The sequence below is a fragment of the Prinia subflava genome, chromosome 4 (genome assembly GCF_021018805.1).
Source record: "Prinia subflava isolate CZ2003 ecotype Zambia chromosome 4, Cam_Psub_1.2, whole genome shotgun sequence".
Taxonomy (NCBI): domain Eukaryota; kingdom Metazoa; phylum Chordata; class Aves; order Passeriformes; family Cisticolidae; genus Prinia; species Prinia subflava.
In genome coordinates this window covers 55,776,848-55,803,874 of record NC_086250.1, presented here as the reverse complement: position 1 = coordinate 55,803,874, position 27,027 = coordinate 55,776,848, and the positions used below count along the sequence as shown (strand labels likewise).

At 38.3% G+C, this 27,027-nt stretch overlaps 2 protein-coding genes across 6 annotated transcripts in view; one reads left to right on the top strand and one right to left on the bottom strand.

The window, feature by feature from the left end:
* The window catches only part of ZBED4 (zinc finger BED-type containing 4), a 28,497-nt gene extending 20,657 nt beyond the window's left edge, over window positions 1–7,840 (top strand). For all 4 annotated transcript variants that reach the window (XM_063396816.1, XM_063396813.1, XM_063396814.1 and 1 more), the window contains exon 3: window positions 1,332–7,840. In XM_063396816.1, coding sequence (XP_063252886.1) covers window positions 1,721–5,239 — 3,519 coding nt within the window. In that variant the 5' untranslated portion in view covers window positions 1,332–1,720 and the 3' untranslated portion in view covers window positions 5,240–7,840. The remainder of the gene's footprint in view (window positions 1–1,331) is intronic.
* Window positions 7,841–11,927: 4,087 nt separating this feature from the next.
* ALG12 (ALG12 alpha-1,6-mannosyltransferase) lies at window positions 11,928–26,837 on the bottom strand. Of its 2 annotated transcripts, none has more exons than XM_063396818.1 (10): window positions 26,724–26,837; window positions 22,948–23,131; window positions 22,671–22,803; window positions 21,952–22,125; window positions 20,458–20,652; window positions 19,037–19,140; window positions 18,356–18,579; window positions 17,477–17,646; window positions 17,230–17,305; window positions 11,928–13,200 (listed from the first exon to the last, which is right to left on the bottom strand). In XM_063396818.1, exons 2-10 carry the CDS (start codon window positions 23,110–23,112, stop codon window positions 12,969–12,971), a joined length of 1,473 nt encoding a protein of 490 aa, XP_063252888.1. In that variant the 5' UTR covers window positions 23,113–23,131; window positions 26,724–26,837; the 3' UTR covers window positions 11,928–12,968. The 2 variants fall into 2 exon arrangements, with proteins under 2 accessions (XP_063252888.1, XP_063252889.1); XM_063396819.1 differs by lacking the exon at window positions 26,724–26,837 and adding an exon at window positions 26,254–26,392.
* Window positions 26,838–27,027: the final 190 nt, after the last annotated feature.

Below are 27,027 nucleotides of genomic sequence, written 5' to 3'. Positions count from 1 at the left end.
GAGGATCATCAAGTCCAACTCCTGGCCCTGCACAAGACACCCCAAAAATCACCTCAATTCTTCCTGTGTTTTAGTAACACATAAAAGTTGTGGAAAGTTTTTAAAATAACTGATTTAAATTTGTGGTTTTGCTTTAGCTGCAGAGAAAGAGTTCCATAAAATTTAGTTTGCAAAAATTGCAATGCATAGTGTACAATCACCAATGTGGCCACAAATGTTTGTTATCTTGAATGAAGGCATCAATACTGCATTAATGACACAGAAGAATAAATGAGAAAGGGTTTGGTAAAATTTAAGATTCTAATATAATTGCAGTGGAAAAAAAAGTCACGGATAAATGCAGACAGCTTCATATTTTTGAGGGACTTCTTGGTTCTAGTGTTTGAGGCTACTGTTGTCCTTTTGTATGCAACATTATATGCTACTTCAAAAACCTACTCCTTGTACTCGAATTGGTGATGAAGAATTTTTACTCATAACTGAAATTAGCTGTTGTTTTGTAAATGGGCTTTGTAGTGTAACCGTTAGCGTATGAGGGGCTTGAGCTGGCAGTGCTGCACAGGCACCAGCATATGCAACTGTGTGTGTCCTTGCTTCTGAGTGGTGTTGTTATACTTTTGGAAGACCTCTTTGTCTGTATGGCATTTATACAGCTCAGTTGTCCTAAATTAAACATTTCAGTTTTTAATCATGAAACTTTAAAATAGCTTGTTTCTAGCATTTTGTAGTCTAGGAGTGTTATGGCATGAATAAACGTGTGACTATGCTCAGAGGAAGAGTGATTAGTCTGACAGTGCTGAACACCCTTACAGAGGTTACTTGTTTTCTTTTTAAAGATTGCTGTCAGTAATGGTGGGCTCACATGTACAGGATTCCGAAATAACATTTGGTTTGAAGTACATATTTGTGTGCTAATGTGATTAAATGCCTGCTTGTGTTCTTATATATTGGTAGATATAGACACCTATAAAGTATATAGGTTTAGATATGTATGTGTGTGTATACTTTGGTATATGTGTGTGCATGCCATGGTTGAATGATGATGTAGGATGACGCATAGGTATGTGCATGCAAATACAAAAGTAATGCTTGGACTCTAGATTTTTGACAAAGTTGCACCAGAGCTGCATGTGTAGACACATATTTGCTCACAGTAAATGTATTGAGTAAACGTAGTGCTTTTTCTTTTTTTTTTCAATAGTACATGGAAGTGTTTTTATCTTAGAGGAGAAAAAACCCAAAACATACAGGATAGTGCCTGCTTTCATTTCACCTTTACTGTAGTTCTTTAATGTGTGTTAGTCAACTTTGTCTTCTGATTTTTTTTGTAGATGGTGTAAAAGAATCTCGGTTGCCCAATCAAGAATGACTCTCTTCAACAAGAAAATAGATTTTTTAGGATTGTATCTACAACATGAAGCATTTAGCAGTAGCTGTCTTTGAGAACATTCTTCTATGACCTGAAATGTCCTGATCCTGGGAAAAAAAATGAGATTCCATTAATTAAGTCTATAATTTTTAAATGCATTTTCATGACTAATTATATTTGCTTATGCACAACACGGATACAGAATTCATAAACCAGAGATTATTTTAACACGTGCACACATTTTATTTTACATTCAGTATACAAGATACATAATTTTAATCAAATTTTAAATAATCTTTTAAATTATCTATATTTATTAATAAATGAAGTCTTGGCAAGAATTTATCATCCATGGACATGAGTAAAGCAGATTCCCCCGGAATGGATGATACTTTCGTATTGGGTAAAATCAATAATTTGAAAGTAGAGCAAGAAGACGACAGCATTAACTGTACTCTAGAAAGAACGGATATAAAGACAGAACAAGATGATTTCAAACATGCAGACAGCAGTGATGAACAGGAAGACAAAGAAAAGAACTTCATAACCAACAACTCTGGCAAATATTTGTCTGCAGAAAATGAAGATGATTATGGATCTCTTTTTTCTCAGTATAGTAATACGCTGTATGATGTAGCAATGGAAGCTGTGACACAAAGCCTTCTTTCTAGCAGAAACATAAGCTCCAGAAAAAAGTCACCTGCTTGGAACCATTTTTTTATATCTCCTAGAGATAGCACTAAAGCAATATGTATGTACTGTATGAAAGAATTCAGCAGGGGTAAAAATGAAAAGGACCTGAGTACAAGTTGTCTCATGAGACATGTGAGGAGAGCACATCCCACTGTACTAATTCAAGAAAATGGAACTATGCCAGGTATATCTTCCTTTTCTTCATCTGCATTACTGCTGCCACCTCAGTCTGCAGATGTTGGAGATCTGAGTTCTATGTTATCCCCCATAAAGCTGGTCAAGAAAATGGCTTCTAAAATACCATCTCCAGATCGAATAATTGAGGAATCTGTTTCTATTGTTTCTTCTGAAGAAATATCAGATCTCTCAGTTTCTGAAAAGTGCAGCAAAGAAGAAGTCATGGTTGGTTCATCTCCACAGCAAGCCAACAGCCAATATGATGACACTGTTGAGAATGTAGCAGAAAAAACAGTTGTAATTCCAAAGAGTGCATCAGGTTCTAGAAGGAGATCTGCTGTCTGGAAGCACTTTTATTTGTCACCTCTAGATAATTCTAAAGCTGTTTGCATCCACTGCATGAATGAATTCAGTAGAGGAAAAAATGGAAAAGACCTAGGAACGAGTTGTTTGATAAGACACATGTGGAGAGCCCATCGTTCCATTGTCCTGCAAGAGAACGGGGGTGGTACCAGCATACCACCTCTCTACACTGCACCTCCGACTCTCTTGCCGTCTTTACTACCATCAGATAGCGATCTGAATTCTATGTCATCCTCTCCAGGAAAACTAATGAAAGAACCAACTTCTGTTGCCTCTTCTCCAGACAGAATCTCTGAGGAGATCCATGCTAATCTCACTTCTGGAGATACTCTAGTGGAAGACTCAATGCTGTCATCTTCTGATGATATAGGTGAAGTCTCCTTTGTGTCATCTCCCGAAAAACAGTGTGAGGGATTAGGTCCACTAATATTTGAACCTACTGCTGTGTTTCAGCAAAATAAAAGGATTATGAAAAGGCTTAAGTCAGAAGTCTGGCACCACTTTTCACTCTCACCTGCAGACAGTCTAAAAGCAGTATGTAGATACTGCAGTTGTATGATAAGTCGTGGTAAGAAAGGAGATGTGGGCACAAGCTGCTTAATGAGACATCTATACAGACGCCATCCTGATGTAATAGGAAATGAAAAGACCTTTCTCGATGTGAGTTTGGCAAATTCTCCTTATGCCACATTGGCTTCTGCAGAATGTTCATCCTCAAAGTTGACTGACTTGCCTACAATGGTTACACATGATAATCAAATTATATTTCCTGTTAATAGTAAGAAGACCTCAAAACTGTGGAATCACTTTTCAATTTGTTCTGCAGATTCAACAAAAGTAATATGTACACACTGCGGACGTATAATAAGTAGAGGGAAAAAGCCAACAAACCTAGGCACAAGTTGCCTTCTAAGACATTTGCAGCGGTTTCATAACAATGTATTGAAAACTGATGTCCCAGAGACAGTATTATCCTCATCTACGGATAATCACATGCCACTCCGCACAGAATTACTAGGATCTTCAAATTTTGATGAAACCAATGAAAAGTTTTGTGACTCTCACCCAGTTGCCAAAAAAATCACAAGTCTTGTAGCTGAAATGATTGCACTTGACCTTCAGCCATATTCTTTTGTAGACAACATTGGCTTTAACAGGCTGCTTGAATATTTGCAACCTCAATATTCTTTACCTTCTCCATCTTACTTTTCTAGGACAGCAATTCCAGATATGTATGATAATGTAAAACAAATAATTATTTCACATCTTAAAGAAGCTGAAAGTGGAGTGATCCATTTTACGTCTGGAATATGGATGAGCAACCAAACACGAGAATATCTAACCCTGACCGCTCACTGGGTAACGTTTGAGTCTTCATTTCGACCACAGTGTGAGGATTACCATTGTTCAGCACTATTAAATGTATCACAGATCGATTGCGACTACAATGGACTCAGTATTCAAAAGCAGCTAGAATACTGGTGGGAAACGTGGATTACTTCCATTGGACTTCAAATTGGGATTACTGTTACTGATAATCAGAGTATAGAGAAAACTTTAAATGAAGGTGATCATTCAAGTGTACAATGTTTTAGTCACACTGTTAATTTAATTGTAAATGAGGCTATTAAAAGCCAGAGAATGGTTCAGAATTTGCTTAGTATTGCAAGAAAGATCTGTGAACGCGTCCATCGGTCAGCAAAAGCAAAAGAGAAGTTAGCTGAGTTGCAAAAAGAGTATGAGTTACCTCAGCATCAGCTAATACAAGATGTTCCATCCAAGTGGAATACGTCATTTCATATGCTTGAACGTCTTATTGAACAGAAGAGAGCAATTGATGAAATGTCAATAGAGTGCAGCTTTCGGGAGCTAATCAGCTGTGATCAGTGGGAAGTCATGCAGTCAGTGTGTCACGCTCTCAAACCTTTCGAAGCTGCAAGTAGGGAGATGAGTACACACATGTCAACTCTAAGCCAAGTGATTCCAATGATTCATATACTTAACAGGAAAATAGAAATGCTATTTGAGGAAACTATGGGCATAGATACTATGCTGAAATCTTTGAAAGAAGCTATGGTGAGTAGATTGTCCTCCACACTTCATGATCCAAGGTACATTTTTGCTACACTTCTGGATCCCCGGTATAAAACATCGTTATTTACAGAAGAGGAGGCTGAACAATATAAACAAGACTTAATCAGGGAGCTGGAAATAATGAGTTCTACCTCAGATGATGATAAACCTGTTTCCAATGGATGTGATATAGGTTCACCATCTACAAATTCGTATGGGGAAGATAATCTTTGGTCACTCATGGGTGACATGAAGAAAACAAAAGACCTGAAAGAGAGAGTAAAGTTACCAGAGGAAATGGTGCTTTCTTACTTGGAGGAAGAAGTGCTTGAGCATAACTGTGATCCTCTAACTTACTGGAACTTTAAGAAGTCATCTTGGCCAGTACTGTCAAAATTAGCTGTCAGGTTCTTGGGTTGTCCACCAAGCATTGTTCCTTCAGAGAGATTGTTCAATACATCCAATGAAAGCAACAACTTTAGTCAGTCAAGGTTAATGATTGAACACTTTGAAAAGCTTATCTTTTTGAAAGTGAATCTTCCTTTAATATACTTCCAGTATTGAAACTAATGAACAAACTGCTAGACTAAATCTATTGTTGCTCACTGGATATTAACTATCTATAACTCGGATTTTTAAATTGCTCCAGTAGGGGCCATGTATGACATCTAATCAGTGACTATAATTCCAAATTTTAGGTTCATTTTTTCAGCTTTCAATATGTCTACATGTGCCTTATTCATAGTACTTCAGGCCAGATATTGTATATATGTTTTTTAAAAGTTCACACTAGAGATAGCCTGTCTTGTCAAATTATACAAAATTATGTAGGTTTTAATCCATAATTGTAAATGAACTTTTAAAAACTCAGTCATTTGTTTTAATAGAATGGAAAAAAAAGAAAAAAAAAAGATGTAAACAGTTCTATTCTGTAGTTTTTTATTCAATTATTATGTAAAAACCATAAACCAGGTACTGTATTTTAGTTGAACATTGCTTTAATTGCAAGAAAACAGGTTTTGTAGTTGTCAAAAGAAAGCTGTACATGAAAGATGGGTTTCAAGCTGTCTTTTTATCATATGGTGTTTTTAACTGCAAGCCCTAAAGTACTTAAAGGATTAAGAAGAGTTATTGAGGAAGATGCGTTTACAGGAGACTGTTCACTTAATATTTGAAAATAAATCTTAAATCTAACATGAGATGGAATGTCAGTTATACAGCAATCGGTAGTAAAACATGCCATTCTGGGTTCTCCTGTTCAGGTTTTACATTTTAAATGAATTACAGAAATATTCTGGGTATTTATAAAAGGTCTTTGGAATTTCTCTCAGAGTTTGTGAATTAATGCTTGTTATTTAATGCCATGTACAAAAAAGGCAAGAAACTTACCACGGAGATTCTAATATCATTCTGAAGCCTTTTCTAATCTTTAGTGCATCAAAAGTATAAGGTCCCTATTGTAAAAATTGAGCCCTTAATGTAATTTCAGTTGTGTAGAACAGCCTCTCTTAAAACTCCTAGTACAGAAATAACTGATCTTCTGGTTTTCAGTAATAGCCTTATGGATATGGTGCACTGCTTAGAACTTTATGTAGTAGGGTTGATTCTTAACTGTTGGTGTCCATCAGGCAAATGGGATATAGAGCCTTTAAAACTTCAAGTAAGATGGAAAAAATAGCCAGCATTTTATTTTGAAAGGAACATTCTCCTTAGTTTAATTCTAGAAAGATTCATCTTTTCATCATTCGGTTTTCATTGAATACATTTTTGGGAAATAAGTCATCATTTGCCTATGACCTTTTAGAAAAGTTATAGCTTTGTTAAAATACCTATGCCTAATCTAATTTTGCATTTACTATGTTTTAGTGTATTTATAAATGGTGAACTCAGTTTCTGAAATTAAACATTTTATTTGCAATTTTCCAGTGGTAGTCAACACTGCCTTTTTTTTCAGATGGATTTAAGACAACCATTGAATAAAAATTAATTCAAACAATTGTAATCATAAATATACCACAGAGCAAGCCATGTGAAAGGATGAGTTTTCCATTTAGGTCTTTGGGCTTGAGCCTGTATTCTGCTTCTTTTCATTTCCCAAAACCTGTTTTAACCTCAGGAAAATTTGTTGAATTACTTCCCAAGTGGCTCTGGTTTCCATGTGTAGTTTCTCTAAACATTTTACTGTTTCAGGTATTTCAAGTGTTATTCCATCATGTTATGTTTATACCTGTACTGGTTAAGTAAATTACTACATAGTGTACTTGGGAAAGACTAATAGTGCTTTTTTCCCTGCAGTATTTTAAAAGATAATGTTTACTTCTATCAACAGTCAGCATCTCTTTCTTCTTCTAGGGTTAACTGAGAACAGCACACATTTTTTCTGCAGTAATAAAACAATTTGTTCTAGTTTATATATAGCTGGAAGTAGGTGAGTTTGAAGCAGCTTATTGGGAAACATGTTTAAATGGTTACTGGTTAATTATTATCTCAATTTTTTCTCCTACATTTTAACTGTGAATATAACCTTGACCCTTGCAAAAGAGATTTTTAATCTCCAAACCAGTGGAGAGGAGAGAGGATGAAAAAAAACACTTTTCTGTTTAAACAAATTACATAATTCCCACTCAAGGCTTGAATGTAAATACAGCCTATGACAAAAGCATTGATCCTCACATCAGATGAGGAGGAGTGCTGGCAGCTAACAAGCTTACCTGAAAATCACAGTTCTGGATGCAAGCATCTTGCTCCTCTCTAGGGAGTCTTTGCTGTAGCTCCTATCAAACTCCCTGTGTGGAAAGTTGTAGTGATGGCATTTTGTAGCCCCAAATCTGTTTCTTGGTCATACAGATAATTAGTTGTATAGTCATGCTTTTGGTCAAAACTTCCTGGGAAGACAAGAACCAGTCACTATTTTTAAATGTAAAATTTGAGTTGAAGTTAGTTTACTTTATTTATACCTGTGATTTCCCTTTTTCATTTGGGTTTGGTGTGGATTTTTGAAGGCCTTAGTTCTTAAGGCCTTCTTTGCTGTTTCAGTGTCAGCTTGGTTAAAAATTAATTAAAGGCTTATGTCAGGATTTTTTAAAAGATAATATGCAGGCCCCAAAGACCTTAAAATTGAAAAAATGAATTCTTAAATAAAAATAAGGGAAAGTGAGAACAAAGTTGCTGTTTTCAGTTGTAAGCCTTGATCCTTCTATGGGAGTTACAGGAGCATCTCCTTCAGATCAGGCACTGCTGCCTGTGAGAAAAGAATGACTCCAAAAGAAGGGTTGAAAGCTTTCATTGAAGCTTGAGGTAAGTTAATGAGTGACTGTGTTTTGTGTTGGGTTTGCCTGATTATTTTTAATGTAAATTCCCAGTGATTGCTAAAATTTTATTTTTACAACTCTTCTCATATTTGTTACTAGATAAGACACCCTCTATTTTTACAGTGCTTTCTCTCAGACTGATAAAGCTGTATACAGTGGGAGTTCTCATCAACCTGAGTTTGTACTGCACCAATCCCTGCGGCAACAGCCACTGCCCTAATGCATAACATGGTGACTCTGCAACAGTGATACTTGAACAGATACTTCCACAACATTAGCAACTCCAGAAATAATTTTAGTAAGTAGACATTTTTTCAGTGTTAGCATAGAAAGTAAAAGTAAAAAAAAGTAAACTGACAGATGAAGAAGCCTTGGTACAGAACCAAGGGCAGTTGTAGCTGAAATAAAGCAGAATTGTTGGAAAAAAGTGCCCATGACAGTAAGATGTAGAATTTCAAACACTAGCTGCCATTTCTATCATAAAGGTCTGAAATGAGCAACCAAAAAGTAGTTAGAATTGGTCATGTTTATCAAAAAAGTCAATCTAAAATGAATAGCTGCATACCAAATGAACCAGTTACACTTTGAAATCATACATATATAAATTGGAAATGAAGAAAACCTTTGTAGAGGTTATTTAGCTTAAGGAATTTTTACAAATACCCTTTAAATCTTTGGTGTCACAGAAGTCATGTTAAGCAGATAGTGATACATTTCACGTATCACTGTTTAACAGCCTCTTAACATTTTGTCTTGGCATAGTTGAAACTAATTATGTAACCATCTCACTGAGATAGCTGTGGCTAAACACTCTTGCTTACATCAGTGATAAACTCAGCTTGATGAAAAGTTTTCTTCTTTTCTTGCAAACAGGAAGTAAAGTCACTTGTACAAGAAAGAGCCTCTGCTAAGAAGGAAAGCTCTTTAAAGGTGGTGGTAGAAGGGGAGTATTGTAAGAGTGAGCACAGGTAGTGATGGGAAGTAATGCTGGGCTAATAGAAAATTCCAGCGTTTCTGGAATTTCTGTGTAAGTTATAAAAAAATGCTGTCAGATGCAAGGGAAACACTCTTGCATTGAAATTGATACAGCAAACCAATGCTAAGAACTCATCACTTTTCAAGCTTCTTAACATTATGGGAAGAACTAGAGGTATTCAGGAAAATAAGAATGGTCCTGCAACAACTGTAACTGCAGGAGTGGCAGCACAATCTCAAGCTTGTTTTGAATGTGTAATCCGTCTCACTATAAGGGGATGTGTGAAATGGCCGGGGAACAAGAAAACTGAGTGTGCTCAGTGTTTCAGAATGCACAAATAGATTGCATTGAGGTTGATGAACAAAAAAGGAAGAACCTGAGACATGTTCCGGTTTTTCCTCAGTGGCAGCAGATAAACGTATTTGATGTCAGATCCAGTACAACCATTCTCCATGTCTCCTCACCCCAATTTAGCTCGAGAGAGAAGACCCATAGAAAGGTCAACACAGTCTGATTTTTTCCAGCTCTTGATATTAGAGACTTTGTGAACTGTAAGTTGTTCCTTGATCCTTAGTTCTTTTCGTTCTTGATGCAAGAGTGATCAGTTGACTTGTCTTTTGAAGCAGCTTTTACTTTCAGCTTCCAGAAATGCCCTCTATTGGCAAGTTCCACAACTTCTTTTTCATGCAATTACTTTTAGTTTTATAACAAGAATGTCTTACATCTCAGGCTGTAAGACTGATTATTCACCTTCTCCATGTGAAAAGGCATGGTGATGTTTTTTTTCCCAAATAATGTTGGACTTTTCACAGGAACAAGCAGTGCTTCCAAGAAATTATCTCCAACCTGAAAGAGCAATGATGCTATGATGCTACACAACATTTGACCCTTGGAGAGTTTAAACAAGACACCCTAAAATAAATCTCATTCTATAGCAGCATTATAAATGAACTGTACTATCTTTTTGCTTTATTCAGGTTAATTCAACCTTAGTTAATTCAATATGCTCATCTTATTTCTCCTTTTGTTAAGAAAAGTTGAACATTATGGTAGGATTGTAATCAGTCAAGTCAAAAGGCGTTTTTCTTTTAAGAATTTAAATAGGCATGAGAAATTTATTACTTTAAAGTCTCTTCAAAAATTCCAAGTGTTCAGTACCTGTCCTCCTACCTGCCCCATTCATTCTGTAACTTGACACTTCCTCCTATGTCCCCCAAATGCAGAAGAACTTTTAATACTCCACTTCAAATCTGTAGAAAGAGCAAGAGACTTCCTTTATGCCTTCTTGCTTTTAAGGGAACTTAAACTCACACTTTTTTCTTCCACGTAAGTACACTGAATATTAATTTATATTTAAAGGAGAAAATAAGCTCTATTGTTTTTGTGGAGCTAAAGAAGGGTAACCCAAGACTTGGAGATGAAAAGATTCATTTAAGAGAAAGGAGAGAGAGCTTTAATTTCTGTTCTAAGGATTGCTTGTTCTATTCAAGCAGTCTTTAGGGGAAAACTGCAGTAATCTTCATCCCAAGTTCACCAACTTATTCCAGGTGTGGGCCACCATAACATTCATAGCCTGTGGGCTGAGGTGGTTACTCATAGAATCAGTTAGAAAGGAATGCATGAGTTGGAAAGGACACACAAGGATCATCAAAGTTCAACTGCTGGTCTTGCACAGGACATCTTGAGTCACACCACCTGCCTCAGTGTTGTCCAAACACTTCTTGAGCTCTGTCAGGCTGGTGCTGTGACCACTTCCCTAGGGAGCCTGTTCCAGTGCCCAAACATCCTCTGGGTGAAGAACCTTTTCCTGTTATCTAACTTAAACCTGCTCTGACACATGCTGTTACAGCAGTCATGTAATCACAGATACTGTGGTGCTCCATGCACTGCCTGGATAATAATCTAGCCCTTTTAGCTACAAAACCAAAGTTCCAGATTTTCAAACTATTTTTTCAAGCACTTTGAATAACCACATATGGAGAACAAGATGTAACAGGACCCAAATAAACTTCAGATACTCTTCAGAACTGCATTCCAGTATCTCTTTCCTGTCTCCTTGTATGCATTCTATCTTTCTCAGCCCCAAACAAACAGTGTAAAAGGCCAGTTGGAGCTGATGACTTCTGTTTCTGTGGGTGATGAGGCTGTGAACAGTAGTACACATGAGCTCCTCAGCTGAACACCATCATTGGTTTAAGTCCCACAGGTAGCACCTGCACACCAGGATAAGTCTGTGGAAGTGAGTATGATGTGAGTATGAGATTCAGTAAGATGAAACTCTTCAAATGCCTCGTGTACATATTCAGTGCCACTTCAGACCGTAGCTTGAGATGCCTATTCTGCCAGCACAGTAGCCTGAGGTTTTTTCTGTAGGTGACAGAAGCAGGTTCCTGCAGAGGGATTCTGATAACTGGGGATTTGGAAAGCTGGAGCAACCACAACCAATTTGTATACACCTGGGCAGGATAAATTTTAGTTTGGGTTCTTGAGTTGTGGATTCCAGGTGGGGGAAGTACATGAAGTCAATGATTAGCCTTAAGATGAAAGCCTACCTACATCCTTAAACAAAAGTTTTCCTTTGTCTGGTTCCAAGTTTGCTGCTATTTGCACATGTATTTCCTTCTGTCTCTTGTGAATTGTTTGATGTTGAAACTGGCTGTGGAGGAAGTTACTTTTTCTTCCAAAGACAAGCCAAATAGGTAATACTTAAATGATTTAAATTTCAAGAGCAGCCAGAGACTGGACTAACAAGTTCTGCAGGTTGCCTTTGCCAGATCTGCTGAGGCCAAAGAAGCCTGAGAATCAACAGCCACCCACAAGGGAGCAGGCTCCACCCCACCAGATCAGTTCCACTGATACATAATCTAGAGGATAAAAAGAAAACATGGTCCCAAAAACTGAAACATACACACGTAAAGATAGTTCCCGAATCAAGCAAGTTTACAATAAAAAGAAAACAAACAAAACAAAACAAACCACTTTATTCCATAATTATATTTTACTAAGGAATAGTTTTCTGCCCATGACAATTTCAGTGATTCTGACATTTTACACTATTGGAGCTTCTGTCATTTTACAACTGGTCCTAACCAGAATTCTAATGTTTTTTCCTTGTTCCGTTCAGCAATCTATCCAGACATCCTTAACAAAAACATCTAATAAAGAAACTACAGAGCATGCAATCTTACTCTAGTACATGGCACATGTAGAGTACTCCTTTTCAAAGGGATTTCTTAATAAAAAAAAAGGAAAACAGCACCTATCTTAAAGTGGACATTTTCATACGTAAATTTTTGCATTGCAAATTAAGGTATCATTACAGCAGAAAAGGAGAAACATTATTGTAAAAATTCTTTTTCTCAGGAAATCCAAGTTACTGCTTTTTCATAAAGTGTTGGAATGAAGACAATCATCCTTAGTACTCAAATCTGTTATGAAACAGCACTTGTCAAGAGGTCCAGCTGCTTTTGAAGTGAATGTTTCCTTAGTTTGGTAGCCTACAGGGCACATTTAGGTATTATGATGAAGCTGCAATGAATATGGCTTTCCTATGTTGATAACATCATTAGGTTTCACACAGGCAGTCTGACAGCTGAGGGGGTTACAATCCTGCAGATACATTAAGTAATACATCTTTGCACACAGATTACATATCAAATTATTGCCCTAGCACAAACCTGTTGATTTTGTATCTTATATAGGACAATTAGGACATACCTGTGCTACACGATGAAACAAGACTACCAAACCAAATAGATTTAACTTAATACCACTGAACTTATATCAAACATATCTAACAATACAACTCAGTATACTGAGTATATACTGACTAGGAATGAACTGTATTATTTACGTAAGAAACAGGATGGAGCTAAATACCAATCAGTACAGAGATTTTCCGTGCCTTTCCACAGAAGCTGAGTTGCAGTGCTGGAATGACAATTTGCTGCTGTCTTATGTAGTTCAGTCATCAGCAAAATCACATCAAAACACTTAAAATTCACAGTCAAGATGATACAGGAAGTTTTTCCAACAGTACTAATTTTGGTTTCAAGTTTAAAGTAAAAGGAGGTAGTGCAGTAAGGTTCAACCCAATTTTACTGATGCCAGGTATATTTGCCAGCGGCCTGTGGGTTGTCTTGTAATGTGATATTTGAAGAGGATTTGTTTCCATCAGTATATGTGTGTAAGAAAACATCAATTGGTCTCCTGGTTTAACATCTTCTCTTTTGTCATACCTGTAAAGAATAAGGAAGGTTTATTTTTTTTCCTTGCTTTACCTATTAAAGATGGCCATTATTGCTGAGGCATGTAGCATCCGAAATGAAACACAAAAAAGAGCTAACATTCTCAGTTATATCTCCTGATTAAATTGTACTAGAGGAGGAAATAGCATTTTTAAAGAATGTAGAGATTCAGTCATTCCATGCAAGTTCATCAAGTTCTTTCTGCTGTTACTGGGATATAAATCACGACTCCTAGAAAACTTCTTACTGGTTCCCAATTTGAATTCAGCAGAGAAAGGACTCCAAAGCCTAAGATAGTAGGAAACTGGATCAACTTTTACATTTTACTCTATATGAACTGCATCTCAAGAAATGCAGGGGGGGTTGTTTTGTTTTTGTTTGGTTTTTTGCTGTTTACTGTTTGTTTGTTTGTGGGGTTTTTTAGTAAATCTAAAAAATACTTTATGTGGTACCTCGGCAGAAAACTTTTTCTTCCGGTAGTCATACATTAGAGTAGGAGCCTCAGAGAATAGCAAGGAGAACTCCTTGAACACTGGAGGAAAGAAAAAGCCTCGCAATTACAGTACTAATTTGGTGCTTGTTATTTTTAAGTTCAGTTCCCTGATCTACTACATGTTTGGGCAGGTCACTTTGGGTCAGAATTTATAAACTGTTTAAGTACCAGAACACATATAAATTATATATAAAATTAAAAAAATATTAAAAAGTAACTACTGAGTTCTAGGACTATTTATTATGTACACTTAGAGCTATTTCTTAAAAGGATTCAATCTAGGATTCAATGTTTAATCTAGCTATTGAGGGAATTTACTGCATGAGAAAACAAGTGACTTAGCCATTTGGCAGAGATGTGAAAGATCTAGTTTCAGCCACTTCTGACCTGATCTAAGCCCAAAACTGAAGTTCATTATCTCCTAAGAGCTGTATGAACCTGTTTTATCTTTCTGGTATTGAGACAGATCTCTGTCACTGTCTCATGAAGACGTGGTTCTACTTCACAATAGTTATTTGTTCATTCACTGAGGAGAGTCAGGTGCCATTTATAGCTAAAGGGTTAAGATATTCATACTGGACACGGCAGCCTGATCGAGTCCTCAATGCTGCAACTTCAAAGGAGAAAACCAAGTTCACTCCACAACACTCCATGAACCACTGCTAGGCTCTGTAGCCTGAGTGAAGAGCAGTGCCCCATTCTTCACTGTTTGTGTTGTCCTGTTCTGTGAACTGTTTTCTACCAGCACTTGGAGCTCCTGTTCTTAGGCACCTGAATCCTTCCACACATTTCACAGGCATCTTACTCAGGCCATAACTTTCCTTGCAGACGTGGACACAGATAGGGAAGCGGTGCAGTCCCAGCTCTACATACCCATGAATGCAGCTAGGATTAAATCCAGCCTACATCTTTGCAGGCCTGGCCTCTTATCTACCTGAATTCCCTGAAAAAAAGTCTCTATTGATATTTTTGTAATGCTGCCTGACAGGGCAGTCATTAACATTCAGGATATTTGAAAGAAATACTTTACAGAAAACTAAGAGGTTTTGTGTGGGTTGTTAACTAAAATTTTGGCAACTCAGAAAAGACCCCAGGCTGACAGAATTCATAAGTGTCACTAAATACACCATATCATGCAGAATTAGACTTTGCACGCTGAACAGGTGTTTTCTTCCTCTGAAACAATTGCATGCTAATTTCACCTGCTATTTCCAAAAATATCACAATACCCCTTAGGTTGGTAGATACATCCAAACTGGCAGAAGGAACAGCATTACTTTGTAACAACCTTACCAACTACTAATTTTGCATTTTCTTCATCAGCAAGTAAAAGCCCTTTCATCTGGCTGCAAGCACTTCTGAATTTTATTATTTTTAAATACTTTAAGCTTACACAGCATATTTATTCAGGGTTCAAAGAGACTACACTAATTGAAGACAAGACTGTAACACCTGTTCTGTGTAAGAACCTGCATCAAGCTCCTTTCAATCACCCTTTGAAGAAAAATAAGATTGCTTGCATTTTTCTGGAGGCAAATAGATCTAATCTGAGCACACTACTGAAAGCTGATAAGTTTAAGACACTCTTAATTTATGGATTGCAGTTATCTGATGAATCATCAGCCTTCACAGCCACTCCATCCCTAATCTGTTTCCACCTGACATACACTATCTCTGAAGATGTTAAGGTAGTGTTCATCTGAAAAGCTGTTACTTTCTTGGACAACAAGAAAATGGACAGGTGGTGCCACTAAACTTTGCACTACTGTGCTGTCAAGACCAAATAGTGGTCCTGTGTATGATGCTCAGTTGTGGATTTTGCCTGATTGTTCTGAAGTAAAACTTTATGCTGAATCAGCCCTTCCTTGAGCCTTTGTTTTGCTGAGCACAAATAAAAGAGAGAAATTGCTCTGTAGCTGCAACACTAGGAAACATCAATCAGTGACAGGGATATTATTCATTTACCATCTAATCCCACTAGGCCCCACAAGCCTTACAAACCCAAAGCAATCCAACACTCACCAACTCAAAAAGCTCACTGGAGTGAAGTACTACTGAGAGAGTAGAATTGTATTCAGAGTAGTGTGTGTGTTTAAAGTGTATTTAAAAACCCCAAAGACTGAAACATTTTAGCTATCATGAATAATTCTATCCCTTGTAGCAGCTTAATGTCTCCTCCCAATTCATGGCTTAAGACTTTCTCTAGATTCAACATACAAAACACCAATTTGAAATAAACAGTAGGTAGGTAATTGTGAAGGCTTTAAAGAGTCTGTACCATCATGGGAGTGCTTGGAAATAGAAAAGCATAGCAAGATCAATGATTTCTTGGAAGCATTCTTTCCCCTTCTTCTGATTTACTTCCAAAGTACTTTTATCTCTAAACATACCAATAATTAAATTATGTTTGTTCATCTGATCCTGAATACTGCAACTGGTCAAAAAGAACTCTGTGCTCAGAATACTTCTTAAATCAAAGTCTGCTTGTGTTGCTTCTGGTTTGTGCAGTATGAAGGGAGGCTTTGTGTCTCCTAATGAATCATTTTCATTAAGACCATTTTCATTTAAATTAAAAACTTACACTTCAGCTGAAGAGGTAGGCCTAAAAATCAGAAAGGTGCTTATTTTTTGGTTTTCATTCTAAAAAGCAAATGATGCCACCCCACAAAGTCTCCTACTATTCATTCCAATATTCCAACTCTTAAAAACTGTCTGTGTATCACTGCTGGTCATAGTAACAAAACACTCAACAGCCTTCCCTCAGAGCTAATGAATGTGTTCACACCAGCAGCTTCAATGCCATCTGTATAAAGATGTTCCACATAAAAACAGACTTTCAATATTAAAATGTACATGAGCCTCACATTGCCACACATCATTGAGACAAACAAATCATTATATACACTGTTCTGCCAAGAACAGTTTCACAAGGTCTAGTGGGGTATCAAACCTAGTCACATTAAACATGTTGGTATAAATTTTGGTAAGTTAACAATTCTTGTGCTGTTTCTGATGTCTTTAGAATCACAGAATCATTAAGGATGGAAAAGAAGTCTAAGAGCATCAAGCCCAATTGTCACCTGAGCACCACCACAACGTCCACTCTTAAACCATGGCCCTAAGTGCCATATCCACACTTTTAACACTTCCAGGGATGGTGACTCCGCCACTCCCTGGGCAGCGTGCTCTAATGCTTGACAATCCTTGCCATGAAGGAATTTTTCCTAGTATCACAGTTAAACCTCCCCTGGTACAACCTGAGGCCATTTCTTCTTATCCTTTGAAATAGTCTATGCTATACTGGCATATAAAATCAGAATCAACCAAAACAATGCAAAAACACTGGAGTGCTTTATTTTTGAAATGGCAGCACTGCAGACATCAAAAATTCTCTGAAGATTCATATTGTTCTTACGCTGGTTTAATAAATACGCTGTACCACAAATTGTGTTTCCAATTCTGTGCATATGCAAGAAAGGAAAAGCAGGCTACTGTTCTCAGATCAAAATACTTAATTCAGAACATACCTCCAATCGGAATTGATTTCTAGAAACCGAGAAACTCCCGTTTGTGCTGCAGCCACATCAATATGAACAGAGACATCTACATAAATAAAGAAAATAGAATACAGTTTCAAAATTCTTCCAAGTACACTCTAATAATAAATTATCAAAATAGTAAAAATGAAAATGTTTGAAGAAGTACTATTCCATACCTCAAAAGATACACTGAAATTGAAATTAGGTGAACATACCTCAAGCCAGCTTTACATACCTGCTGTTGAAGGTACCAACTCGTGCAACTTCTGAATTGCCACTCCTCCAGGATAATTGAAATGTGAAACATATAAAGATGTTCCTGAATAAACAGCATTAAGTAGAAGATGCATTATAATAAAGAAAGATCCGAGTTTGTTCAGCCAGGATCTCCGGTAGTTATTCAGACTGTTGAGGAAGAGAAAGACAAGGAAGAATAAACTGTTATTTTATTTCATACTGGTCACTGACTACTGTGACACAATTGTTATGGAAACTCCACTTCCAGATAATAAAAAAATTAATGCAAATTTTATTAATCCTGTATGGCATACATTTAGCACCAACTTCTAGAAGATTAACTTCTAATGACATTTAAGTTAGATCAGTCTCATTAATAAAGCTAAGAGAAACTTACCAATAAAGCTAAGTATTTCTGTCTTTAAAAACTTCAGCTATGAATATATTCTCTTTTAAAGAACTCTGAACTTCAGTTTGTTTACTCAATATACCCAAACTATTTCAGTCCATGTTTCACAAGCCTCGCCTGTGTATTAAACTATCTCCTGAGGTAAGCTGCATTAACAGCTCAGGAATCCACTGGAATATGTCTTTTTTTCTGGTAGATAAAATAAACTGCTAAAATTAGGGCTCTATTCCCAATTCTCCTCCAGACTTGCCAAATAGTCTCATCAAAGCATTTCACTTTTCTCCGTTTCCACTTCTCTCTGCAGTCAAATGGGTACAGAGATCTCAAACTCCTTTCTACAGTATATGAATATTTCAATACGATCCAGAGTTCAAGACAGAAAAAAATGAATAAAGATAGTACTAATAGTTTTCTTTTTGCATTTTTAAAGGGAAAAAAACCAACAAACAAACAGGATTTTGAACTTACATTCGTGAGCACATTTTAGCAGCCACTATGTTGAAAACAGGGAAAGTATAGATGATGAAACGCAGCTCTTTGTGTGGGAGAAACGAATACAAGAAAATAAAGCCCAGTGCTGGCAACAGTAAAATTCGAGTTCTCTTCTCAGTTACCCCTAAAGGTACAAATACTATGCTGCATCCCAAAGCACGAGGCAGGGCTGAATAGAAATACCACAAGAAGGGAGAGGTCTTCAAGGTGAAAAGAGTTAAGGATGCTTTCACTGCTAACAAGTCAAGTAACTATTCTTAACATTAGTACCCACAAACTTTGTGAATATGCAGTGTACTTTTTGTATACAAATTCTTCCAGCCTTTCATTTCCTGCCTTATCATTGGAGAACTGAAAACAGTTGCTTAATTACACTCACATTACCCAACAGAAACACATCAACTGGCACAGATGATGGGCAACATGAAAAACCAAGGGGAGGAAACCTGGCTTTATATTGGTAGAACACAAAGAGGCAAGACAAAAGTTAGCAGAGGAGACTTACAATTTTCAGAAACACCTAAGAGACAGACATTGTCTCCTAAGTTTTAAATAATGAAAAGTAGAATCTAACACCCTGAGTCTCAGGAATAAGTCACAATAAAGTCTTTGCTTTGGCTGGTAGTGTTGTTGTTCTCTGGATGTTTCAAAGGATACTCCCCAGTTGGAACTTTTGTTTAAAACGGTGTTATACCAGAGCACTTTCCCCTCAGGCCACACAAGTTGTCTCCAAAATAGAGAATCCACAGCAACTGTTAGCCCTGAAAGAATTAAAGAGATACAAATCTGCATGAACTAAAAACCAGGGAAAAGCAAACTAACACATCCCAATAGCACATATACAGCATTATTGAGACCAACAAAACTGAAACATGCATTGTAAGCCTCACCCAAAACCACATAGAAGGCTGAATGTGTCTTTCTTGCAGAGAAAATGCAGGGAAGGGAGGCACTTCTGAACAGAAGCCTTAAAAGAAGCATGTTACACGTGAATCCACAACTGAGATTCACTCCACTCCAACCCCAGATTTGAAAAAATAGTTTAATTGAGGTTCGTTTTAGGAGAGTATTAAGAGCATCAAATGTAATGAACGATAAGAAGCTCATGTTAACTTCAAATAGTACTAAATAGATTTTTATTGTAAAGCTAAAATTGTTTTTGTTGAGTTAGAAAAAAATAATCACTAAGTTTGATAATATTCATTAGGTGGAGGGAGAAGGAGAATAAGGGATGAAAGGCAAAAAGAAAGCAGCAAATCTGTCAGCCCTTTCTCTTTCACTGAGCTCTGTGAAAACTACTCTGGTATTTGAGGATTTTACTCAGGTAGGAAATGGGAGTGCCAGTGGTTAATTCCCATGGGATCCCCAAACTCTTACATCATGAGCTGCCTCCAAATGCACCTGGCATAACTGTTTAGTGTTTCTATAGTGCACTCTACACAAGGGGCATTGCACATATCATCATAGATCTGACAACAACACTTTTAATTAGGTAGGCTGGCAGAGCAGCTTAGAGTATTTAGGTGTGTATACACATAGGTCTTGCACAGATGGGTAGAGACAAGGGAATTTTTCAACCTCTCCAGCATGGAGATCACTGAAGCTGTTAATTTAGTACCGGAATAGAGATGAACTGCAACTCTCTCTGCTTGGTATTTCTGTCTGTCACACAGTTGTATTTTATCCTGGGCCTCAGCTTATCACCATGGCAATAGATACTACAATTGATAATATTCACAAGTAGCTACAGCCAGGTACTAATTGTACTGAAGTCAGCTTGCACATCTAAGCCTCTTTAGCATCAGGACATTATACTGGAAGCATCTAAAGACAGAGGCCACAGTAGCTTTCTCTGCTCTGTGCACATCTGTTTCCTCACAGAGAAATTTTCAAAGAAATAAAAAATCTTGTCATATTATTAGCAAATAGAGTCAAACTAAAACAAAAACAATTCACAACACTCCACTTACCCTCTCTCCACCCCTCAAAAAAACCTCTTAGGGGCCACAGATAAATCAGTCAAAACTGCAGACTTCTCTTGAACTTTATCATTTGCTTTCTTCCCAGCAAACACTTACCCAACCAAAACATTCCAGCAGGAACAGCATGGGAAAGCACCTTGAAAATGGAGACTCTTTTAGTTAATAACGTCACAAGGAGCATGAGGCCTAAGAATATGCAGAGCTCTGATCTGAAGACTATAATTGCCAAAGCTGAGAACCAAATGAATGGCCTTTGCTTTTGTTGTATCCAAAATGTCAATGCCAGGAGCACTGCAAAAAGAAAAACCAAAAAACCCCCAAACACATCATCCAATGTACTGAATTATTTCTTTTCTAAAGGGTAACACTTTATGCTATCTTCATGTTCCTCTAACTTCCCACCAATCCTCTCTTGGTCTTTGTACTATTTCTAGTCCAGAAATTCTTCCTTTGTTAGGGAAATGTAATTTAGAATAATGCACAACTTTATACTGTTAATGCTTAAGTAATTAGGAAAAGTATAACCACAGAAGGAAAACATGGGAACTCTTTCTAGAAGTATATTTAATAGCTGTTGGGGGGGGTGGGATGAAAAACAAACCTTAAGGGAGTACTAAAAGCTTCTCAAACTATGATTCATAATTATTGTTGCTCAATATCAGCTGGGCAGTTATTCTCTTGTTAAGTATATTCTATATTCATAATAACACAAACCCATTTCAAACATAAAAATGAGAATACAGACTACTGCTGAGGGAGAAAGATCTATATATTCATTTACGTGATTAGGTGGGACACACCATATCTCTGCAGATGAAGTTGTCTCTACTTTTAAATCTCAACATAGTAAAGTGCTCAGGATCCTAAGGAAAATACTAAGGTACAAAATCATGAAACTTGTATGTTTTAATATGCAGAAATTATCTGAGACATTAGTACACAGTTTATCTGAATTCATCTGCTTTTTTCTCATTTCTCATCCATACACAGTTCTCATAATTTTATTAGCTGCACAACTTGCACTGAAGCATTTAGTAACTCAGTTAATATCTGTCACATGCGATTAATTTTCCTCCTTATCAGCTCTGGGGGAAAACTGTATATGTAGAGAAGGGTTTGACTTTGATTTGATTTTTTTGTTTTACTTTAAGTATAGAAACTGCTGCATTTGTAGGTAACTTCAGAAGAGGAAAGTGGAGGTGTTGCAGTAGGAAATTCTGTTACAATTCCATAAGGAAGTCCTTTCCTGTGCAGACCAAGTTCACAGGGTTTTTTTGAACTGCAGGTGTACCTCCTCCTTTTTCATAGCTCTGTGCTTTATGCATTAGACATGTGTACTCAAACCTCTAGCTAATCAAAGCCATCTGACAAAACCCACACGCACTCACATTCAATAAAACTTGATTCAACAGTTATTGTAAGCATATGTTGTAAAAAAGAGAAAGAAATCTCAAGCTTTCTAGTCTTGTTATCACACAATTTAATCAAGTAGATATGTTAATTTGGTCTGACCATACTTTTCCTGTACTTTAACTACTGATACATTTTAAAAAGTTTTAAATTTTATGTTTTTTCCCATGAAATACCTACCAAATGGAAGTGCAAACACATTAGGGAGGGTTCTTGTACAGTAAAACATCAAATGAAACTGAGTAACAGTGATGAGACAGAAGATTGATGCTGTAGTTGCTCCAAACTGTTTCCTAACTTCTTTTTGCAGCTTCCATAATGTGTAAATCACACTGAGCCCCAAACTTCCTCGGACTACAAGAGAATAAAAACAGGAATCAAAGAGTAATATCAGATGGATCACTGAAGAATGGCCGTGTCATATAATGTAAAGGGAAGATGTTCTGAAGAATAACATTTAAGATATCACAATATAGATGTGATATCATACGTGTGATATATTTCACACCTTCAAAGAAACAAAAAGCTAAACAAATTTCCATTTAGTTTATCTATTCTAATCTACTTTTAACATGTCTGGTAGTTCTGCACAAAGTTCAATGCTTCCATGCCAAAGTTAACAATCCTTTCTGAAGCATACACGGGAGTGTACTCTCTGAAGAGACTTGAAACTTGCTTTTTCTACTCTGCCTGACATTTGTTAGCACAGATTTTCTGTGTGCTGTTAGTTACTCCCCGAAGAGGGAGAAGAATGGCCATGCTGGCCCCAAGTACCATAGTTTGGGTTTGCCTTCACTGAGGAAAAGAATATCACAATTCAGCCATTGATCCAAATATAGCAACAATGTTTTAACTGATGCTCTAAAGGGTGACATCTCTGAGGATAAAAATTCTCATACCTATCAGCTGGGAATAAAACTTGGACATTCTTAGCACAGAAAGTACATAGATGGCTGGGCTGGAAAGAGCAGCAATAAAAATTGGTCCAAGGAACGTTCTTGGGACAACTCCAGGAAATTCATGATGGTCATACTGTAAAAAAGAAGCATCTACTTAAATAGGCAGATCAGGAACAAGGGCAAAAAAACCACATTCACACCACATTTATCTTACAGATACTGCAGGGAATTGTCACCTTTAACACCATCCAAAATGAAGACATTATTTTCAATTTACCTTATCCAAGTCCAGCTGGTGGTACACCACATCATGGATAGCTTGTAGGTTAAAGCTTTCCTCCACTTTTGTAAAAGGACAGACAGTTAAATGAACAAAGGCCACTGCAATAAGCAGCAGCAGCAATGGGAATGACCGCCCGCTTGAGCTCCTCTTCTGAGCCATCTTGAAATTCAGCTATATTCTATTATTATTAAAAAGAAAATAAAAAGAAATTACAACACGACATGAAGCGTATATCCAGAAAAAAAAAGATAGATGATGCAAGGAAAGCATACTACAGCAGTCAAAAAGTTTAAACAAAGACTAGTAATTCAAAAAATCCAGGAAGTTTTTTACTAAGTTCAGTTAATTAAGGTAGTCAAAAACATATTCAGAAGCATTTCAGAATTTATGCCACCATCTTGTAAATATAATTGTTTTAATTTTCACCAAAAAAAGCCTAAGACAACATGGACCCTACCTAAGAAAGTATATCCCTCTGCATTCCATAGTGCCCCACAGTTGAGTGTCATTTGAGTCATGTCTGTGATTTGTGGGACAGACAGCTTTGCAATTTACCCTCTACTTTAACTGCACTCTGGATTTACACATGATCTTTAAAACACTCTTGTTTGTTCAGGGCTCCAAAATCAATGGGAGAGAATCCACAAGGATGAGAAATTATTCAGAACAGAGTACTTTGATCTCCTGAGTTTGCCAGCAGCTAGGTCTGGGGGTCTCTATGGCACAAGACATTCTGTACCCCATACTTCACAATTCTATCCAGAAATGAAGGCCACCTCTCCCCAGTGCTCCACTGCACTAATTTCAAAACCAGTACTTTTAAGGTACTGCTGGGGTTTTGGTTAGAGATGTCTTCTGCATTTTGGTCTAAATATGTCTATCAAAGAGATGTAAGATAGCTGGCAGATTTCCTGGGATCACTTAGCAACTGCCTCCTAGAGCTACCTTTTCCTGAACCGATGTTTGTGCTGCTTTTTAGTAAAAATGAGTGAGCGCATGTTCCTTGTATTCACAACCAGCACCAAAAAACCCTGAAATGTGTGTACTTCCTGTAAATTCCATGTATCTGCATATTATTTTAAATATCTCACTGACTGCATCTCTTTTTCTGATGATTGTTTCTGCTGCAGACTGTAACTGAAGCTCTAAGCCTGGGCTCAAAGACAGAGCGTTGTCAGGAGCCTAGACAAACTCTTCACCCCAGGAAGTGGGAATAGCCTTTCTAACCTGTGCCTAGTATTACTTATTTACAAGAATGGATAACAATGGCATATGCTACAACAGAATCCTTTTCCCATAGGAGAAAGAGGCATGGGACTGACACCAGGATGCCTCAAAAAATGTCTGGCAGGAATTAAGTCCCTGCACAGGGCAATTTATGCTGCACAAATTCTTGTCTATAGAAGGCAATCTTGCCAAATTCTTCCAACAAATGCAGAAGAATCTCATTGCTGCTGGCCAAACTTAACTGAAGAGAGAAATGGACAGAGACAAAGGGTCAATCCATTGCTGCACACAGCAACAGCACACTTGAGCAGCTCATGCATCAGGTAAACCAGCATATTCATATCCAAGGTAGGTATTCCTGACTCCAAATTCACAGCTTCTTAACACTGCAGGTATTTTAGAACCCAATAAATGCTTATAAAAGGACCCAAGAGCCAAGAAGTTCTATTTTTTCCTTCTAAACTACATCATCTGCATAACAACAAGCAGTTACCATCGCCTATAAATACTGCATTCATTATCCTCTGACCGATCTACAACACAGCCTGCTCCTGGTATCTTTAGCTGATAATCACATGAATAATCAGTTCCCAGCTTCCTAAATCAGAATGAAAGTGAAGCTACATATCCCACATACAGTTTATCACAAGCTTTCTTTTTTAATCTTGACTCCCTTTTGTATGCCTGAAAAAGTAAGCATGCCAGCATATTTGTACATCTTGAAGATAATTATATGCATTATAAATACTGAAATTCCTTGGAGGGAAACGTGCTAGAAGATAAAAAAACCAAAGCATGAAGACAACACCCAGGTTTCTGAGATAAAGCCTAATAAATTCAGTGGTCTTGTCAAGACTCAACTTGCTCTGTTGAAAATTGATTCTGACAAGCATCAAAATTCAAGTGGCATTTATAGAGGCAGGTAGACACTGAATTTGATGATTAAAATAAAATTTCTACATAAAAGCAAATACTTGCAATTATAGTTTTTTCTTCTTCAAATGACAAAACCACAGAAACAGATTTTCACTTAAAAATAATTTAATAATGAAACTTAGAGGCATAAGCATAAGCAAATATGCATAGGTTTGTCCATTGATTGCATTCTGGCAACTTCAGAAGAATCTTCCTCAGGTCTCTACAACACAGCCATACTGTCCCCCCAGGAATCTACATCAAGACTGAATCATAGAAGAGCAGGGATTTTTAATACAAAGGATTCATCTTTTCCTGGGATTAAACTGGGTGAAAAAAAAATTGGGTTTTCATGTAAAAAAACCCAACAAAACAAACAAAACAAAAAAAAAAAAAACCCACGGAGGTTCTTCCATGAAAAATCATTTGTTGCTGTTTTATACTTTTTCAGTGGAAGCATCATTAGTTCACATAGATTTTTTACTCTTCCCGTGAAAAATCTACCATATTTAGTTCACTTTCGTTTTCCAGACACGCTTCAGAAGAGCTGTGATAGAGTTTGGCAGCCAAACTGCGTGTTAAATCTGTCTATAGAGTCACTTCACTCCTTCTCATGGAGGCACCTAAGCAGAACCACCAAGCACACCCCAGCATTAAGGTCTCCCCTCTTTAGTTTGATCTGACTTTGGCAAACCCGGTTTGTTTTATCTTAAATTTCCACGGCTTTTTTACTATGCTTTAATAGCTCTTTTCAAGTTTGCTGTAGAGTTAACACCTCAATGAGGTCAAATTTAAACCTTACAGTTGCTGGGATTGCTTTTTCTTCTTATATCAGGAAAAAACTGCAGTTGCTATTCTTATATACACTTCCTCGTGAGTTTCGAGACTGGCTAAAAAACCAACCAAACAAATAGAACAAAAACTAGGAGGAAAAAAAAAAAAAAAAAAAAAAGAGAAGGTTGACGCAGGAAATACAGTGTGGGACACTACGAGACACAAAGGCACGACGGAGCGTTAGAGAAAGAAATGGCACTCTTGGGGCCGGGGAAGAAACAAGCAGAATGCTCTCGACTGAAACCCCAATCCCAGCCGAACACTCTCCCCGCGCCCCGATCGCTCCCGGGCGCCGGGCCGCAGCAGGGACACCGGGACACGCACCCGCCCAGCCCCGCCAGCCCCGCAGCTGCCGCTGGGGCGCCTCTGAAGCGCCGCCCGCGTCAGGTCCCTCCTGCGAGGGGCTCCGCAAGGGCTTCAGGCCGAGACCGAGCACCACGCGCTGCTCCTGCAGCCGCCGGCGCCGCCCCGAGGCCGCCAGGCCCCGCGGCAGGGGCAGGCACCGCGCCCCGCGCACACCCTCAGGAGCCGGCTGCCCTGCCCTGCCCTGCCCGGCCGCGCTCCCTCCCGCCTCGCCACAGCTCCCGCGCCCGGGAGGCGGAGAGCTGGGGCGGCCGCCTGGCAGCGCCCGGCGGGGCTCCCGGGAACGCCCTCTGGCCCGGCTGCAGCACAGGCACGGGCAGCTGGCGGCTCTCCCGCTCGGCCGCTGCCCCATCCATCCCTCCCTCCCTCCCTGCCTGCCTCCCGCCCGCCCCGCCGGCCCGGGCAGCGCCCGCCGCCCTGCCCGCACTCACCGCGCGCGCGCCCACGTGGCCGCCCCGCAGACAGCGCTGGCAGCGCGGGAGCGGCAGCGCCAGCCCCGCGACCACGTGACCGTCTCCCCCGCCAGCCATATTAGGTGAGGGCAGGGCACGCCCCCAGCAGCAGAAGGTCTCTGGGGCGGCCGCCAAACACAAATGGCGGGTGTCTCTGAAGCCACTATGGAGCCAGTGCCTGCCCTTTGTCATGATGGCGGCGGCGCGCGAGACCCATGGGCGTCGCTCGTTCCAACAGCTCTGCCCCACCCCTCGCCCAGATCTCTGGGCACGCGGGGGGCTC